This window comes from Phoenix dactylifera, chromosome 14, assembly GCF_009389715.1.
Source record: "Phoenix dactylifera cultivar Barhee BC4 chromosome 14, palm_55x_up_171113_PBpolish2nd_filt_p, whole genome shotgun sequence".
NCBI classification, from domain to species: domain Eukaryota; kingdom Viridiplantae; phylum Streptophyta; class Magnoliopsida; order Arecales; family Arecaceae; genus Phoenix; species Phoenix dactylifera.
In genome coordinates, this window is record NC_052405.1 from 19,454,806 (window position 1) to 19,474,540 (window position 19,735).

Below are 19,735 nucleotides of genomic sequence, written 5' to 3' on the forward strand. Positions count from 1 at the left end.
TAATATAATAATAATTTAAAATAAATAGATGTCTCCTCAGTCCTTCAAATCTCCTAGTCTCCTCTGATCTCTCCATCTTCACATCCCTCAATTGCTTTTGCCAGCACCGCTTGCCACCGCACACTCTGCCTTTGTTATTGCTGCTATGGCATCCTCCGCTCCCACTCGTCATCTCTTTTGGGTGTTGCCCTCTTTTTCTTTCCCTTCTCCATGTTTACTTCATGGTGTATGTATGCTGCGACCACTGCATTTGCCTCCACGGTGTCCTTTCTTTCAACCCCATCATTAACACCTTATACAAGATAGTGCCTATCCATCCCCCTTTCCGTTTCTCAGTCATTGCGAAAATCTAGTTGAAGCGCAATAGGCCTCGGGTTAGGCTAGGCTGGCCTTAAGCATTAGTCCTAGAGTGGCACTGGTTTCAAGCTGGATGTCTTGGGCCAAAATTTAACTTTTGATATTTTTTCTAGGCCCAGCCAAAAGAATGCACAGTTATTAGAAAGATGAATTATATGTTGTTAAATTCAGATAAATAGCAGCAGCAAATAGATCACATAAGATATTGATTTAGATGTTAGAAATACCAAGGAGAAATGAATATGTTAATGTTGAAACAAGACAATAAGTAGAGGAGAGAGAGAGGAAGTATGGGGAGATACTGCCCTTAACGAGGCTTCAAATAAGCTCTTCTTTTATTCGAAGAAATTTCGGCATACATGATTGTTGGATGCCACAAGCTAGGCCCCATATAAGGCCAATCAGACCCCTATCCTTTCCTAATTTGAGTCAGCGAACAACATATAATAAAATCCCCATTCAACCAACTGTTAATACTTCATAAGACTCCTCACTATTCATACAGTGTAGCAATCATTTTTCATGCTATACTGACACGTGATTGGTATCTAGCCTCTTTTAACTTCAAAAGTAATCTAAAAGTATTATTTTACACCAATGATAAGTACGGGAGTAGTTGTCGAGTTACCCCCGCACACGTTGCGACGATCACAGCGGAAAGACACTCACGGGGTCGTTCATCTCATGAACGTCCTAGGGAACGTAGATTTTAAAAACTTTTCTTGAGTTCTCTAACTCAGATTTATGAAATCTAAAGAAAAGATTAAAATTAAAGACTAGATTAATTTTCAGATCTACTACAATTTGTAATTATAAAGAATTTATAAAGATCTAATCTTTACCTTTGAGCGGGTAAAACTTCACCGCTATCTGATGATAGTTGGATTTGGTTTGTTTGAAGCCGCACAAGCGTCCGGCCTCTACAGGTATCTACACGAGGTAGATCGTTCCAAGCTCCTTGATCTCACTGGGGTGCTAGCTCCCTTGCAGAGATCGCTTTGATGGCTGATTTTCTCTCCCTTTAATCAACTCCTTGATTACTTTGAGAGGAGGACGAAGAAGGACGAAGAGGAAGAAGAAGAAGACGCCTCTTCTCTTCTTTCTTTTGCTCACGCCAGGGAGGAGGAAGGGGGTTGGCGGCTAATTTAACAGAACTTCCAATGCTCCTAATGTCCCACGCCAGGCCCCCTTTTATAGGCATCTCATACCCATTCAAATAAGGAATAATCTCAATGATAAATCACTCCTTGATTCATTCCTCCAAATTCTATCACACTCCTTACTTAAAAGAGATTGGAAAGAATCTAAAGGATGAGCTTGCGCCGTGTGGCAATCCGCGTGAACGAGGAGGGAATTGATGGAGGCTCACGGTCCAAAGCCCCTCACCAAGCCTCTTTTCCTTGCGCTCCTCGCGAGCGCCTCCAAAGTACTTTGATGGTGGACCGATTGTAGGTAACGCCGGTGGATTAACTCAATGAAAGAGATCAATAATGAAAGCAAACTTGATTTGTATTCCACTAACTTGAAGAACGAAGAACAATAATAAAGAAAGCAAAAGAAATCTAGAAAGAGATTGAAGAGATCTCTTCCTAGCCCAATCTAGTGGAGATTGATGGATCTACCACTAGCCCAAGTCCTAGAACACAAGATCTAAGACCGAATTCGGCACAAACGCCGCCCAAACCTTACGGCCGACATAACAACATGACTCTCCAAGAACTCTTCATGCCTTTCAATGGCCCTTTACATCTCTTTTTATAGCCTAAGCCCTAGACAAAACATGGCACTTTGTCTTCACATGGTTCCAAGGCTTTTCCACCGTTGATTGGCATGAGATGGATGGCTAAAGATCACCCAAGAAGGGCCCTCCCACGGCTGAACTTGGGCTTGCTTTTTGGCCATTGGATGGAAAGGGATGGAGGGTGGGATCTGCATGGGTTCCGCGGACCGGACGCATGGGACGCGTGTCCCGGTTGACCGGGTCGCGCGTCCCGGCTGGGCGTGTCCCAGTCCGGGCGGGACTGGGACTGGGCGCGCACATGCGGGCGCGGTCGGCTGGGCGCGGGCGCGCGCGGTCGGCCTGCTGGGCGCGCTGGCGGGCAGGCGTGCGCGCGCGGCTGGGCGCGGGCCTGCGTGCGCGGGCCTGGGCGCGCGGGCACTGTGGGCGCGGGCACTGTAGCAGGCGAGGTTCGTCCTGCCGAACCTCGCTGCACTGTAGCTGGCTGCTGGCGGCCTGGCTGTGCTTGGGCACTGTAGCTGGCGAGGTTCTTGGCCAAGAACCTCGCCGCACTGTAGCAAGTGAGGTTGGCTGCGACAGGATTTGGCTGCGGCTTGGCTTTGGCGGGGCGGTGCGCGCGGCGGGTTTGGGCATGCTTGGGCAAGGCTTGGGCATGCATGGGCACATGTTTGGCTTGGCCGAGGTTGGGCGTGCTCGGCCGCATGAAGGGGTTTGGCCAAGGCTTTCCAAGCAAAGTAGTTGGCCTTGGCTTGGCCCTCCGTTGGCCTCCTTGTGGTCCGATGGCCCTCTTTGGTTGGCATGGCTACTTTGGCCCTCAGTTGGTGTGCGATTGTTGCTCTTCTTGCGGCGTGGCTTGCGGGGGTCCTCAACATTCCTCCTCCCTTAAAGAACATCCTTGCCCTCAAGGATGAAGTTAGGGTACCTCTGAGAGACCTCGTCATAGTCCTCCCACGTAGCATCTTCCTTGGGCAAGCCGCCCCACTGAATCAAGACTTGCCAGATTTTGCGTCGTTCTCGGCCTCGTCTCCATATGCGGTACTTGAGAGCTTCAACTGGTTGTAGAAGCAGTCGACCCTCTTCATTAAATGTGGGTAGGTCCGGTGTAACTAATGTCGGGTCACCAACCTTCTCTTTGAGCAATGACACATGGAAGATTGGATGCAGATGAGATGAGGCGGGTAACTCCAGTCGGTAGGCAACCTCTCCGATGCGTTCTATGATTCTGAACGGTCCGTAAAATTTTTGAGATAGCTTGTGGCTGAATTTGTCTTTTAATGATTTCTGTTGGTAGGGCTTCAGCTTTAGGTAGACAAACTGGCCAGGGTTGAAGACAACTTCTCGGCGACCTTGGTCGTAGTACCTTTTCATTCTTTCTTGTGCCTTCCGAAGCTCTCTTTTTACATTTGCTAGGACTTCGTCTCTTGCCATTAATTCTTGTTCAACTTCCTCACTTCGGGCCGTGCCCCTCATATGTAGTCAATAGTGGAGGGGGCCTCCCATACACAAGTTCAAAAGGACTCAATTTAATGGATGAGTGGTAGGAAGTATTATACCAGAATTCAGCCCAGGGTATGAAAGCTTCCCATCGTGATTGTTGCTCATGGCAGAAGCAGCGCAAGTATTGCCCCAAGGTCCTGTTGACTATCTCTGTTTGTCCGTCCGTCTGCGGGTGGTAAGAGGAACTGGCTTTCAGTTTGCTTCCTTGCAAGGTGAACAGCTCCTTCCAGAAAGTACTCATGAAGACTCGATCTCGGTCGGTGACGATGCTCCTTGGTACTCCATGGAGTCGAACAATGGTCTCCACAAATGCATGTGCAACTGACTTGGCTGTGTAAGGATGTTTAAGAGGTATGAAGTGTGCATACTTACTTAGCCGATCAACCACCACTAGGATCACTTCGTAGCCTTTGCTTGCTGGTAGTCCCTCGATGAAGTCCATGGTCAGATCCTCCCATATCATGTTCGGGATGGGAAGTGGTTGCAGCAGTCCGGTGGGTGCCCGTGGATCGTATTTGGTCTTCTGGCATGTCTCGCACTCGGCCACCAAGGTTTTGACGTCGCGCTTCAACCCTTCCCAATAGAAAAAGTGCTTCACACGAAGATAGGTGCGAAGCCAACCTGAATGGCCACCTTCCTTGCTGTTGTGGAAGTGGTCTAAGATGTTTCTTCTCAAGTCGGGGACGTCGGGGACATAGATATTTCCCTTGTAAAAAATCAGACCATCACGTACCTTAAATTCTGCAACACCCGTAGCCGCTGCATCTAGTTTTTCTTGGATTTCCTGTGCTCGGGCGTCAAGCTTTGATGCCTCACGAACTTGGTCCCAAATCCTCCAATCAACGCCGCTGATTGCTGCAAAATTCTGCGGCTCATTCATGTCTTCAGCCACCCACAACATCTGGTCGTTCTCCCTTCGCGACAACGCGTCAGCCACTTTGTTTTCTTTGCCGGGTTGATAGATGATGTCGTACTCAAATTCCAGCAACTTGACAAGAAATTTTTGCTGCTCGGGAGTCACCATCTTCTGTTGAAGTAGATGGCGAAGGGCTTGCTGGTCCGTGATGATGGTGAAGCGTCGGCTGACCTTCACCGCATGTACAACAGCCAACAATTCTCTTGCGTAGGTGCTCCAAGCTTTCTTTCTTGGCCCTAATGCTTTGGAAATAAAGGCCAAGGGTCGTCGTTCCTGCACCAAAACAGCACCTATACCTTCGCCACTAGCGTCGGTGTAGACCTCGAACGGTTTGGAAAAGTCGGGCAAGGCAAGTACCGGTGTTTGTGTCATAGCTTCCTTGAGGTCTTCAAATGCCTTGCGTGCTTGAATGGTCCACATGAAACCTCCTTTTTTCAGCATGGTGGTCAGTGGCTTTGCAATCAGCCCATAATCCTTTACGAATCGTCGGTAGTAGCCTGTTAGCCCTAAAAATCCTCTTAGGGCCGTGATATCCTTCGGCCATGGCCAATCGAGCATGGCCTGAATTTTTCGCTGATCCACACGAACTCCTTCGGCTGAAATTATGTGGCCCAAGTACTCGAGCTCCGCTTGTGCGAATGCACACTTTGAAGGCTTGATGTGAAAGTGGTGCTCCTCCAAGGTGCGTAGAACAATCTCCAAGTGCTCAAGGTGCTCGTCCATGGATCTGGAATATATCAAGATGTCATCAAAAAATACTAAGACAAACCTTCGCAAGTAGGGTCTGAAAATTTCGTTCATGGCCGCTTGGAATGTTGATGGCGCATTGCATAGACCGAATGGCATCACCAAGTACTCGTAGTGGCCGGAATGTGTCCTGAAGGCCGTCTTGTGCACATCCTCCTCTTTCATTCTGATTTGATGGTAGCCAGCTCGTAAGTCCAATTTGGTGAAGAACTTGGCACCATGCAATTCATCGAGCATCTCGTCCACCGTTGGGATCCGAAAACGGTCTTTGATGGTTGCTTCGTTAAGAGCTCGGTAGTCGGTGCAGAACCTCCATGAGCCATCCTTCTTTCTCACCAATAGAACGGGTGAGGAGAAGGGACTCGAGCTATGTCGGATCAGCCCCTGGCTAAGCATTTCATCAACTTGACACTCAATTTCTCCCTTTTGAAAGTGTGCGTACCTGTATGGTGGAACATTGACCGCAGCAGCTTCATCTTTCATCCGAATCGGATGATCAAAGTCTCGTTGTGGCGGGAGGGAAGTAGGCTTCTGGAGGACACTTTGATGAGCCTCTAACACCCTCCGGATTGGTGGTGGCAGCCCCTCAAGTGCTTGCTGCTGCTGCTGGATTTCTGCATCATCTTGGAGAGGACCATCTTGGTTTGGGCTAGCCATAACAACGGCAAAGCAGCTAGCCCCTCCTTTGCAAAGTTTTTCTATCATGTTGGCCTCGCAAGGCCGTACTTCCTTGCTGCTCAAGGCCGTCCATGTCCTCTTTCGGCCACCGAGTTTAAACTCCATGGTCATTGCATCGAAGTCGGTCACCACCTGGCCTAGACTACGTAACCATGCATTTCCCAAGACAATGTCTAAGCCGACTAATTGAAGTACATGTAGGTCGGCTTTAACTCTCACCCCTTGTACATTCATCTTTACATTATTAACAATTTCAGCACATAGTAATTTTTCACCACTAGCAATTTTGACTTCAAACGGTGAAACCGATGTACCTTTGAGTCCAACCTTTCGTACGATTGCTGAGTTGATGAAATTGTGAGAAGAGCCGCTGTCCACTAACAAGGAGACTTCATGCTTGCCGATCCAAGCCATGAGCCTCATTGTGGAGGGTTTTGGTGCGCCGCAAAGTGCATTGAGTGACAATTCGGCATGCTGATTTTCTGCACATGGTTCGGTCTCCTCGGGGTGATCTTCCTCCTCGCTGCTGCTATCTGAATTTTCAGATGCAGCGGGCTCTTCGTCGCTACTTGCATCAAGGACGTAGACTTGGCCGGTCTTACAACGATGCTCCCGGCTCCACTTTTCACCGCACTTGAAACATAGACCCTTTTTTTATGTAATCTTGCAACTCATCACGTGACAATTTCTTTACCTCCCTTTGCTGATTTTTGGAACCTGTTGAAGTTATCTCTTTTGATCTGAAATTTACCTTGGATGGTTGTGGTTTGGTGAGCTTGCTGATGGCACCATCCTTGGTTGAACGTCGTTCCGGGTTGTAGCTTTGGTCTAGGATCTCCGCCATGCGCATCGCCTCTTGTAGCCGCGTTGGTTGTTTGAGTTTGATCTCCTTAGCTAGCCATGGTTTGAGGCCGTCGATGAAGGTACCAAGCAAGGCTTCGTCGGACCATCCGCTGACCATAGTTTGTAATTGCCGGAACTCATCGATGTAGGTCTGGACTTTGCCTTCCTGTTTAAGTTTTGCAAGTTGACCATGGTGATTGACAACGGGGGATGGTCCCCATTGTTTCATGAATTCGTCCATAAAGGCCGTCCACCCTAACCTTTTCCCTTCTTTCTCATACAAGGCTCGGATCCACCTCCACCATCGGCTAGCCCTACCCTCTAAGTGGAAACTGGCTAGGGTCACCCGATCAGCCCGTGGGATGTTATAAACGTCGAAGTACTGATCCGCCTTGTCAAGCCACTCATACGGGTCTCCTCCACCAAACTTTGGGAAGTCAATTTTGGATTTTCTAAGCCCTTCTTCTCTAGGCCGTGGACCCCTATAGTCATCATCTCCAAAGTCATTACCCCGCATGTTTCTTCCTCTCCTTGCCATGGGTTCTCTCCGGCCATAAGGCCTTTGAGCATGGAAGGGGCGATCTTCGGGTTCACTATCGGCCTCATCATGATTGTTATGGCCATTACTAACCCGCTCATCATCAAGCCACCTCTCAAACACTAAGCCTTCGGCTTCAATCCTTCCTCCCATTCGCCCATGGTGCCTAATGCCATGATCGACATGATGTGTACCCTGAACACTAATGGCATCGCTCTCATACCTTGCCCGGCCCTGCCGTGCGGCATGCGACCTAGGCACTTCTTCTTGCACCCTCTTATGTTCCCTCTCTAGCATCCTCCTTTCCAACCTCTCCATGTTGGCATTGTTTTCCCTCCTTATTTCAGCCATATTTGCAGCCATGGTATTGGACAAAGTTTCCAATGCCCGGTTAAGATTGGCCGAACTAACTTCAAGGGCTTCTAACCTCCTATCTTGGTTATCATAATGGGGGGACTCCATCTCCTTTTAACCCTCTGTTTTAGGACTCTAAAACCTTGAGACAACAGCCCCTCAAACTCCCAAAAATCCGAACTCAAGAATCCCCCAAAACTTGCTGCACAAAAATTTCTGGGTTGCAGAAAATTTCTGCAGCAGTCTACTGACTTCAGCAGCCCGTTTCACCTTCAAGACAGACTCAAACCCCCCCTCAAAGAGACTTATAACAGTAACTAATAACCTCAGAAACTCTCCACAAAAAATCAAAATTAAAGCTTCAGAAAACCCTGTTCTTAACACCCCAAACAAACACCTTGTTGCAGAATTTTTCTGCAACACAGAAACTTCTCAAACCAGTCCCCAAACCTCCTGCGGTTGTCACCCAATGGATGAACCAACCCACCTGACGTGTACACCACTCAATCAGCCTCCGACAGGGGTTTTACAATAATAAAAACAGGAATTAAACATCCCCCAATCGAATACAAATTCAAGCCCAATATAGGATGCAGAATTTTTATGAACTTCCCCTACAACTATGATCTGAATTTTAACTTAGATCAAACAGAATATGCAACGTAAATTCAGATCTGGAAGATTGGAATTCAAGCGTTACCTCCTTGAAGGAACCTCTCAATGAAAGCACCAATTTGATGGAGGCTCACGGTCCGAAGCCCCTCACCAAGCCTCTTTTCCTTGCGCTCCTCGCGAGCGCCTCCAAAGTACTTTGATGGTGGACCGATTGTAGGTAACGCCGGTGGATTAACTCAATGAAAGAGATCAATAATGAAAGCAAACTTGATTTGTATTCCACTAACTTGAAGAACGAAGAACAATAATAAAGAAAGCAAAAGAAATCTAGAAAGAGATTGAAGAGATCTCTTCCTAGCCCAATCTAGTGGAGATTGATGGATCTACCACTAGCCCAAGTCCTAGAACACAAGATCTAAGACCGAATTCGGCACAAACGCCGCCCAAGCCTTACGGCCGACATAACAACATGACTCTCCAAGAACTCTTCATGCCTTTCAATGGCCCTTTACATCTCTTTTTATAGCCTAAGCCCTAGACAAAACATGGCACTTTGTCTTCACATGGTTCCAAGGCTTTTCCACTGTTGATTGGCATGAGATGGATGGCTAAAGATCACCCAAGAAGGGCCCTCCCACGGCTGAACTTGGGCTTGCTTTTTGGCCATTGGATGGAAAGGGATGGAGGGTGGGATCTGCATGGGTTCCGTGGACCGGACGCACGGGACGCGTGTCCCGGTTGACCGGGTCGCGCGTCCCGGCTGGGCGCGTCCCAGTCCGGGCGGGACTGGGACTGGGCGCGCGCCAGGCTGGCGGGCGCGGCTGGGCGCGCGCGTGGGCGCTGGGCGCAGGCGGGCGGGCGCGGGCGCGAGCAGGCGCGGGCGCGCGGGCGGGCGCAGGCGGTCGGCCTGTTGGGCGCGCTGGCGGGCAGGCGTGTGCGCGCGGCTGGGCGCGGGCCTGGGCGCGCGCGGGCCTGTGGGCGCGGGCACTGTAGCAGGCGAGGTTCGTCCTGCCGAACCTCGCTGCACTGTAGCTGGCTGCTGGCGGCCTGGCTGTGCTTGGGTACTGTAGCTGGCGAGGTTCTTGGCCAAGAACCTCGCCGCACTGTAGCAAGTGAGGTTGGCTGCGGCAGGATTTGGCTGCGGCTTGGCTTTGGCGGGGCGGTGCGCGCGGCGGGTTTGGCCAAGGTTGGGCATGCTTGGGCAAGGCTTGGGCATGCATGGGCACATGTTTGGCTTGGCCGAGGTTGGGCGTGCTCGGCCGCATGAAGGGGTTTGGCCAAGGCTTTCCAAGCAAAGTAGTTGGCCTTGGCTTGGCCCTCCGTTGGCCTCCTTGTGGTCCGATGGCCCTCTTTGGTTGGCATGGCTACTTTGGCCCTCAGTTGGTGTGCGATTGTTGCTCTTCTTGCGGCGTGGCTTGCGGGGGTCCTCAACAGGAATGCCCTCCATGTGGCATGTGGGACCAAAGTAGGAAAGGAGGGGGACACCTCCCTCCTCTCTCTGGGCATGTGACAAGGCCGCCTTTTCTCCCCTGTGTGGCCCGCATGAAGGATGGGACAATCCCATCCTTTCATGCTCAAATTTTCTAATCCAATTAGGAAATATTTGGTCCCTCTTGATCAATTGAATTCTAATCCAATTAGAACCCAATGTGTCCTCCAATTTGATTTATATGAATCCTAATCCAATTAGGATCCAAATTGGACTTCATGAATTAAGTTCCTTATCTAATAAGGAGTTCTAATTAATTAGGCCTTCCCATCCTTATCCAATAAGGTTAAGCCTAATTTAATTAGGTCCAATTGAATGAATTAAATTTCAATCCAATTGCAATTTTTTCTTCTTTAACTCACTAACTCTTAGTGGATTAAACCAATTGTCAATCAAATTGACAATCAAGATTTATTGCGATTCTAAATCGCAATCCAACCGTCGGAACGATCAAAACCTCTATTGTGTGTGACCCTATAGGTTCTATTCTGTCTGGTAGTGAGATAATATCATTGAAACTTCTTTCAATGGGTTGAAACAATTTCAACTCTACTCATCAGAGTTCACTGATCATCAAGTGAATGCCTTTGAGTCCCACAATTCACTAGTGACACCTAGCAACATATAGTGGCAATCCAACAGAACGGAATGAATGAACCTCTAGGTGCAGTTAGCGTATAATGCAGTACCTCTGTAACAACCCAGGACCTTACCCAAAATGGCTAGCCGAAAATTATTATTTGGGCTTCTTGATCCTGTATGAGTACCCAAGATCTACCCAGCGAATAACCGATGTGGGACTAAACACACGCCCGCACAGATCCTCATATACTCCCTCCGTTCAAGCCCTGATGTTCTCGTCAGGCTAAGGGCTCATATCCATTCAAATCTAATCACAAACATCACGATCAGCCCGTGGTTAGCCCCAATGGATCCGTGCTGCAGTGTCCCCCAGTCCACATAGGTTATGGGCCAGGTCCGCTCTGATACCATTTGTAACAACCTAGGATCTCACCCAAAATGGCTAGCCGGAAGTTATTATTTAGGCTCCTTGATCCTGTATGAGTATCCAATATCTACCCAGCGAATAACCTAAACACACGCCTGCACGGGTCCTCACAATCTCTATCGTGGATTCCGACATAACGGAGGTTATGGATAACTCGTCAAATCCCATCGTCTGTAATATGTTAAATTTATTAGTCTCATAAATCACATAGGATCACTCCTAATCTATCAAGGTCGATAGATCCCATCTAGATGCAATCCTAATCCAACAGTGAACCTACTGCAGCCAATCTGCACCACAAGGACCGTTAGGGCCAATGTTTATGTGCTCGTCAAACTACAGCAACCTCACCGTGATTAGCTGAGGCATCGCAGGTCTAAGTACTGATCATACAACTGCAGCATCAAGTAAGTCACTGACGAGTGGATAGACCTCCAGGTGACTTCTTGCTTTGGTCACGCTCCATACCCTTGTTCTCTAATAAGCACTTGCATAGTCACTCCAGTGTCCCCACACTGTGGACTTAAGACTCGTCCATCAAGGAAAGTGATATGTGCACTAATCTGATGTCCTTCGTGATGATCCATCGATCAGGAGCAATTCAGAAATTAACTACCTAATGACACATGTCTTAAATTCTCAACTCTTGAGAATGTGTTATTATCTTATTAATTTCTAGGACGATTCATGGACACATAATAACATGAATGAACAAAATGCCCAATTTTGTTAATTAATAAAAAGGTCAAGTACAAATTTTATGCCCCAGAACAAATGCAATGCGTCTGCCAAATTGGCTTATAGAGCATACTTCTAACAGTAGTTGTACCAGATGTTCCTTGTAGCAAGGTGGGACCTGAACATACCTCAAATGCTGCCCTAGTTTGCATCATCAGCCCTCTGTAGGTATGAATTGTGATTTGAATGCTTTTAAGCTGATAGGAATTATGCCTGCCTTAGGCCTTTGCAGCTGATCTTCAATGATCATTACATTAATTAACCGTAAAACAACTCAACTCAGGTAATTGGGGTAGGGACCAAATGAGGCATCTTTATTTGAGCCGATAACTTGCTGTAGCCTGCTTTACTTTCATTGTTTGGAGGTCTTTGGAAGGTACATATGTGGAGACCTCCATGCTGAAAAGCGTTTGTATCCATGAAGACGTCATGGTGTACCTTTCTATAAAAAAAGCCATGGTTGTTAAGAAGTACATGATGTGACACTGTCTTGCATCCACGACGTGACCAATTATCTAAAACCAAACACCTCTTATGGACTTTAAGATTGGTATTTCTGAGGTAGGCTTGATGTTTAGCTTCACACTACAAATGGTGTTTTGGAGATGAACTTGGTACAATTCCGAGAATCAATCACTATGCTGCATGGTTGTCCATTGCAATGTATTCTTGTCTGAAAAATATTTGTGCAATGTACTCTTTTGTGGAAAATATTGCTTCATCTTAAATCTTCATGATCACCTTCCTAATGTGTAATGAAGTGAAGTTAAAGAATGATGCAGTTCATATTTCTCCTACTTCACTGCTAAAGCCCTTTTCATCACTTTATTTGGCTTTGAGACAGACAACCTCTTTGGCCCTCTACCCAGAGCTAGTATTGGTGATGAGGTGAGCCCTTATCAACAAATGTTACCAACTACTTAGGGCATCATTGAAAAGTGCTCAAATCCTTTGCAAGTAAAGCATTGATATATTTTTCCTTGCTTGTTGCTAGTGGCTGTGGAAGCTGTTGGTGTCTTCGATTGGTTTAATTTCTGGTACAACATATTCAGATTTGAAAAAAAACTGAAGAAACTTCACAGCTGATCTCTTCATTTATTCCTTAATATGTTAAGCAATATACACAGCATTCATTAGTGTATAATGGATGGTATACTATACCGGGCAATGACATATCATATTCATACCAAATTGGTATGCAGTATGGGAGATGTATTGAATATTAGTATGCTGAATCAATCCTGTACCAGGCATGCCGATACTGTGTCAAGTTGGTATCAGTACGTGGTCCTGTACTAAGATTGCAAAGCTTGGCATAAAATCTGCTTATAGCTAAGCTTTTGAGACTTGGGGGTTTAAAACTTGACAATTAAGATCGTAGCATTGTTGACCCATGAAATTTCAGAATGAATCGCCATGCTGTAGAACTTGGCAATATACTTCTTGATTGATGTAGAACTTTGCCATGAAATGTGTAAACTACAGTAGGAGCAATTGCTTGTAGTTTGGAGGCATGAATCAACGAATCATTGCTGCTTCATGTGTTCATGGTGGCATGATTAAGTTGGTGATGTTTGGTATGTCATTCACCTTGTATGTGTCATCTCCTCTAACTTCATTTCAATAAACAGAAGTCGATTTTCTTGTGAAAGTTGGTCCCAAGAGAATGAACCCAAATCAGGACCACCTCTAGATTTTGACAATAAATCCATGATGAAATAAGCCACCTCGAGTTTTGTTTCACAATCCATTGCAGCAATTCTTTGATCTCAACTCATATGACAGAATTTCTAGAGGGAATATCTGAATATTGACATATGGATGTTGTGGAATAGAAAAGATCTAATTTCCATCTGTTTTTCATTGCTAGCTTCATTTCAATAAATAGAAGTCAACACTCCTTTAAAAGCTGGTCCCACTTGAAGTAGCTTTCAAGAGCATAAATGCAAATCAAGACAGCCCCAGGATTATGTCCACCACAAAACCAGCCACCTCGAGACTTGTTTCATGGTCTATTTCAACAACTCTTTGATATTCACTTATATCCACCACGAAATCAGCGACCTCGAGACTTGTTTCATGGTCTATTTCAACAATTCTTTGATCTCCACTGATACGAGCATGAATTTTGACATGTAATATCTGAAAGTTGATCTATGGAAGTTGTGGAACTGAAGAAGATCTAATCTTTTATCTCTAGAACTAATGATGCAAGAGTTTGCTTTATCGTATTTGATTCTGCTGAAGTCACTTCCCATACTTCCTATTGAAGATGCACAACTTCTTGTTCAGTTCCCTCATAGACTTGGACAAAGGCCTTAAGTCAATTGTCTAATTCCACATTGGAGATCATGGTGGGAAAAGAGGAAAAGAGACCAAAGAAAGAAAGTGGATGGATTGATGCAGGACAACATAAGAGTGGTTTTACATTGTGCAAAAGAACTAGGGGAATAGGATTTTAACTGGATCAGTCATTGGCTATCCAAGACGAGAACAGGAAGCAAGAAACCAAGGTCCGTTGTTTCGGTACTAGTTATCTACTGGACAAGGATTGGTATAGTATAGTACCTAACCCGTACTATATTACTAGTTTGCACCAAGGTCTGTCGGACCGACTGTACCGACGTATAGGTGGGCACCGGTACCAGTTTGGTACCAGTTGGGATCGTTACCGAACCGTAGATGCGAAAAGCCAAAACAACGCGTTGCGCGCGGACTCGTTAAATGCCACAGAGTGGCATTAGCATTAAATGGCCCACGTGGGCTGCCAGGCCGTATAGGCACACTGCCCCGCATGGGGATCCACGCACGGGCGTGATTCCATGCAAGGAAACTGGCCATGGGTGTGGGGAATCGCGCGCAAGTGCGCGCTGGGCGTGCGGCTCTCGCTCGCGGACGCGTTAAATTCCACGAAGTAGCATTAAATGCCACTATGTGGCATTAAATGGCCCATGCAGTCTGCCAGCCCGTGTGGGCGCGTTGCCTCGCATGCGGGCACTCTTTTCCGCACGCGGTCGTGCGGGCCCCAGCACCGCATGGGCCCGCGCGCCACAGTAGAGCCTGGGCCTGGCCAAATGGGACCTGCGTCCCAGTCCAGCCTAGCCACGCGACCCGGTCACCCGCAGGAGCGTTCCCCAGCCGAAGTTTGAGTTCAACCAGGACTCGCATCCCGGTCCGCAGGATCCTTCATCTAGGAATCCTCCTTGGGCAAGGAGTCTTCTTCCACAGTGGCCAATCGGGATCCGTGACCCGGTCAACCAAGACTCGAGTCTCGGCCATTCAGGGGACGCATCCCAGCCGTCCAATCCCCCCCATCAGCCAAGGAGGACCAAGTCAACCGAGACGTGCATCCCGTGCATCCGGGACGCGTATCCCATGCAGATCCGGGAGAACAAGTTGGAGATCCTTTAGGACTTCCCAAATCAATGATTACATGCCAAATCAAGGGGATTAAGGGCCTTGCACGCCAACCACATCAGCAAGGGGCCTTGGGGAGGTTGTTTTTCATGTTTATCTTAGCTTCTATGTTAGGAAGATTTACTTTATCTTGTCTTTCAATGTTCTTAGGAGTCCTAGGGTTTTGAGTCTATAAAAGGGGTTGTAAGGGGCCATTGTGAGGATCCCATTAGTTGAGTCTTGTTTCTCATTGTTGAGAGTTCTTCGGCCGAGAGGTTTAGGCAGCATTGTGCCGATTTCAGTCTAGGGGTTAGGCCTTGGACTTGGGCTAGTGGTTGATACATCAATCTCCACTAGATTAGGCTAGGAGGGGATCTTTACGATCCTTTGCTAGATTTGGGCTCGTAGAGATACTTAATTGCGCTACTAGATTGTTTTGCTTTTTATTGTTCTTGTTTGTTCTTCAATTTGGAGTGCAATAAAATTCAGTTTAGTTTCATTGTTGACTATCGGCGTTACCTCAAATCGGTCCAATTATCCAGCGATTTCTAAGGGCGCACGCAAGGAGCACAAGGCGGCGGGCTTGGTGCGGGGCTTTGGACCATGAGCCCCCATGAATTGGTGCTTTCATTGAGATCTTCGTCGGGAGGAGTTCCAAGAGAAACTCCGTCAAAGACTGCACTTGGAGGTAACGTTCTCATCTGCAGAAAATTCCAGATCTGATTTTTCGTGATTGGGGGAATAGATTTGTGGAGTATATTGTAGGATCTGGAGTGTTTTAAAATTCAGCAACCACATGTCCTTGATCTGAAATTCTGCAACACATACATCTTGATCTTTTAGGACTCTGCAGAAATTTTCAGATCTGATTTGGAGTGTTTGGTGATTGGATTTGTTGTTGAAAATATTGGATCCATTGCTGTTTTAACTTTCTGGAACTCATATTGCTTGGATCTGAGGGTGATTAAAATTTCTGCAGCACATATATCCTGATTTGAGGGTGTTTAGAATTTCTGCAACACATAAATCCTGAATCAGTGGGTGTTCTGAATTTTCTGCAACCTATATTGTCTAGATAGGGGGTGTTTAAAACTTTCTGTAATAGAGGGATTGATAGTGTTTGTGATAGAGTCACAATTCTGCATAAAATCTGTTGTTTGGAGACATATTGCAAATTCTGCACCTCCCCTTTGGTTGCTTGTGTTCGGTGGGAGTTTTAGTTTTCTGAATTCCATCATTGTAAACCCCATCATGTGAGGTTTGGAGATTGATTTCGTGGGATTGGTAGAGTTTGATTGGGTCTAAAAATTCTGCAACAAAAAAATTCTGCTGTTTCGTGTCCCACAGAAAATTCTGCGGCACATACACTTGTGTATTCGCAAAATTTTTTAAACCCTTTTCAGTCCATATTAAATCTCTGTTTTGAGGTGAGGTTGTTCAGGGATTAGGCAGCAACCAAGGCAGGGTTGGATCTTTCTTTGGGTGACATCCACAGGAGGTTTTAGGGGCTGATCTGAAGGGAGTAAAATTCTACATCTTAAAATTCTGCTGTTTAGGGTCATATGGAAATTTCTGCAGTCCATATAACACCTTTGTTTTGGTTGTATTGTGGGGGTTTCTGATTTTCTGTTTTTATCTTTGTAAAACCCCTATTGGAGGCTGATTGAGTGGTGTATAAATCAGGAGGGTTGGTTCATCCCTTGGGTAACAACAGCACTATTATGACCATTATTATGACCATATGGGGTCTGGTACCAAGATTGCGAGCCATTCTATTTCATATTTAATCCGGCTCTCGACTATGCCGAGCACTATTATGACCATTATTTATGCTACAGTGATGCATGAACAATACCTCATCCCTTATTAACTTTTAAACTAATCTGAATATATATTACAAATAAAATATAAAGCTTCTCAAATCTCTAGGGATGTTGGATGAGATAGCATTTGTGCTCACTTCATAGATGTCACCTTTTTTGCTGTCCAAATGCATGAGTTCAGCCTCCACTGGTACAACAGTGATCTGAGCACTTCTGGAGCTGACTTTTTTTTTTTGGCTGTTGAACCCTTTCAGAGGCCTTAGTAGCAAATCTTCAATGATTATTGCATCTTGATTTCGAGCAGACAAGGACCCACAGTAGGATTGCAGGTTGCAAATGGAAAATGCTCATACATGTGAACAGAGAGAAAGGATGCAAGGTATGCAGAATGGATCTGTGTTGTTGCTTTAAGTAGGAGAGAAGAGCAAGCTGCGAAAAAAGTATCAAAGACAAACTGATGAAAACAAATTTGAATGCATTTATTAGCTTTTGATTAGCCGTTTGTGCATATGGGAGAGGAAGGGAGGGAGTTCAAAAGCCAATACACTGGATTAATCTACATGATGAAATATGGAGATGATGGGAAGTGGACAATAAGAAGTGAATAGGTGTAAGACTAACTTAGGGATATGGCTTGTCAAAACTTGTGCTCTTGTGAAGTTATTTTAGCACAAACTTATGGCAAGTTTATAAGAAAATATGGTTGATAATCAATTCTATATTTCAAATGTAAGTCATGTAAATAAATGCAGTATATTTTTATGTGGTTCTTGGTTTCATTTTGGTATTGTACTACTGAGGACCTTTTTGGTCGGTAGAGGTGGAATGGCCCGCCTCTTATTCCCAGTTTATGTTGTCAAAAAACATTTGTTGCCACTCGGAACAAGGTTATATCCTAACACAGGATAAGTTGGAGAGAGATGGTGTAATTCTATTCCACCATTTTGGTGGAATAGTCTTATACAGAAGAAAAGGGAAAAGTTCCCTCTCCAATTATATTTTTGTCTTCGTCCACTTTTTGATGATACAAAAAGTGGGAAGGGTAATTTTGTTCTTGTGATAAAATCTAAATCATTGCATCAAATGCGCGTTAAATGTATGCACTTATTCCTGGTGTTTATCCTTCCAACCAAAAGTACAAAATTTGTATTCCATGGAACAAGTCCTCTCCCTTCAAACTTATCTAGATAAGCTTGCTTATCCTTCCAAAATTTATTTTGCAACCAAAAGTTGCTCGGAAACTTGGGGACTTGCAAGACATTACGAAGTTGTTGTTTGGGGGCCTCATTATATGTGAGGCCCACACCTTAGGACCTAATGTTTTAATGTAGATCTCTCCAGCTCGAACACATCAAGTCAGACGGTGTGCATATTGCTTGAGAAAATTTTCCATTGAACAGAATATCAGTCTCAGTTTTAACTTTGTATTAACTTTAGGCATCTGTAACTGTGTTTTGGATGCTTGAGAATCTTCTAAAGGTACCTTGGTTTCTTTAACCTTTTTCGTAGGACTCTGAGACCTCTCTGGGAGGTACGGGCTAGTTCAAATGTCATCTATGCTACGCAGCATCTATCAAGTGACACATCGACGTTGGTTGTTGGGGGACTTGATGGTGTACTTCGCATTCTGAATCAAAGCACTGGTGAAATCATTTCCAGCTTGGTGGTAAATGCTTCCTTGAAAGACAATAAGGAGGTTGTTGAGAAGAAGGCAAGTGTGCTCTCTGGAGTCTCCTTTGTGGAAAGCATTCCTAGATGCTTGCGGCCTCCCATCACCTGTCTGGCTGTTGGCATGAGGAAGGTTGTCACTACTCACAATGAGAAGTTTGTTAGGGTATGGAGATTCCATGAATAGTTAATTGATGATAAAGCTCTCGCAAATGGGAGTTTGGAACTAGCAATTCATTTTGTTGAGAAATTTGAATATGCTCACCATGTGGTTTTCATCTTCTTAAGCTGTGGTGATGGATCTGATATGGATACAGTGCTAATGCTAAAATAATGGTTTATGGATTTTCTCCTTTTCTTGCTAAGTACAGAGTATTTAATTAACTAAAATATTGTATATGTCTGGTTAATCTCTTGTTATGCATCTCTCAGCTAGGATAGCTACAGTTCTGATCTTGTTTCCAGAAGGGCATGGGCTGCCACCGTTCAGCTTGCTGTGCTAGTTGACCAATTCCTTTGTAAATACTGGAGCTGCTAGTGATCATTCCGACTTGTTGCCTTCCACAGGGTGTTTCACTTCTCCTATTTCTTGGTGAAGCACATGTCGACTGATCTTGAGGTGCATGGTCTGCCAAGTGATTGCATGCTGCGAGTATCTTACCTAAAGTAAATATTGTAGGCTATGGTGAAAGATACAAAATAATGAGAAAAATAGAGAATTCGCTGAAAACTTGCAGTGAAAATTCGAATAACTGAAATTTATAATATATGAGTAGTTGTTTTCATCCCAGCCTATAGGTGCTAGGGCTAGTTCTAAACTAGTGGCTGGGGCAGGAAGGGCTGGCAGCTACATTTTGAGAGCATATGAGACCCAAGAAACCCTAGATCTAATACATGAAACTAATTTAGACAGATGTGTCGATGCCTAACTTGAGCTAGAGAAAGTACATGGACACTCCTGTAACCCTCGTAGTTGGTTCATAAGAAAACTGAGGTTTGAGGTCTTTCCCTTTCAAAGGCGTTGAAGAGAAATGTTATAAAATAGAAAAATAATTTTTTTATCCATATTCGTTCCATACAAAAATGAATTGGATTCTAGTTGTCTTTGTTCGTTTTAAAAAGATAATCGACAAGTTAGATATTAGTTATATCTATATTCCTTTTAAGCAAGAAGTTTAAATATAAAGTTAATAACTTAAGTAATGTTAGAGGATGGCGGCAGTGAGATCACCATGAAAGATGAGAAACGTAAACAAAGTATGGCTTAATGTTTTAAGTGTGCTGATTGCTCTAGCTATGCACCTCCAAGTGGATACAACCAAGATTATA

At 45.4% G+C, this 19,735-nt stretch overlaps 1 protein-coding gene across 6 annotated transcripts in view; it reads left to right on the plus strand.

Annotated features, from left to right (window-relative positions):
- The window catches only part of LOC103697300 (F-box/WD-40 repeat-containing protein At3g52030), a 61,085-nt gene extending 42,314 nt beyond the window's left edge, over nt 1-18,771 (plus strand). For all 6 annotated transcript variants that reach the window (XM_039133875.1, XM_039133869.1, XM_039133871.1 and 3 more), the window contains one exon: nt 18,248-18,771. In XM_039133875.1, the coding sequence (XP_038989803.1) occupies nt 18,248-18,593 (346 nt within the window). In that variant the 3' untranslated portion in view covers nt 18,594-18,771. The remainder of the gene's footprint in view (nt 1-18,247) is intronic.
- Nucleotides 18,772-19,735: the final 964 nt, after the last annotated feature.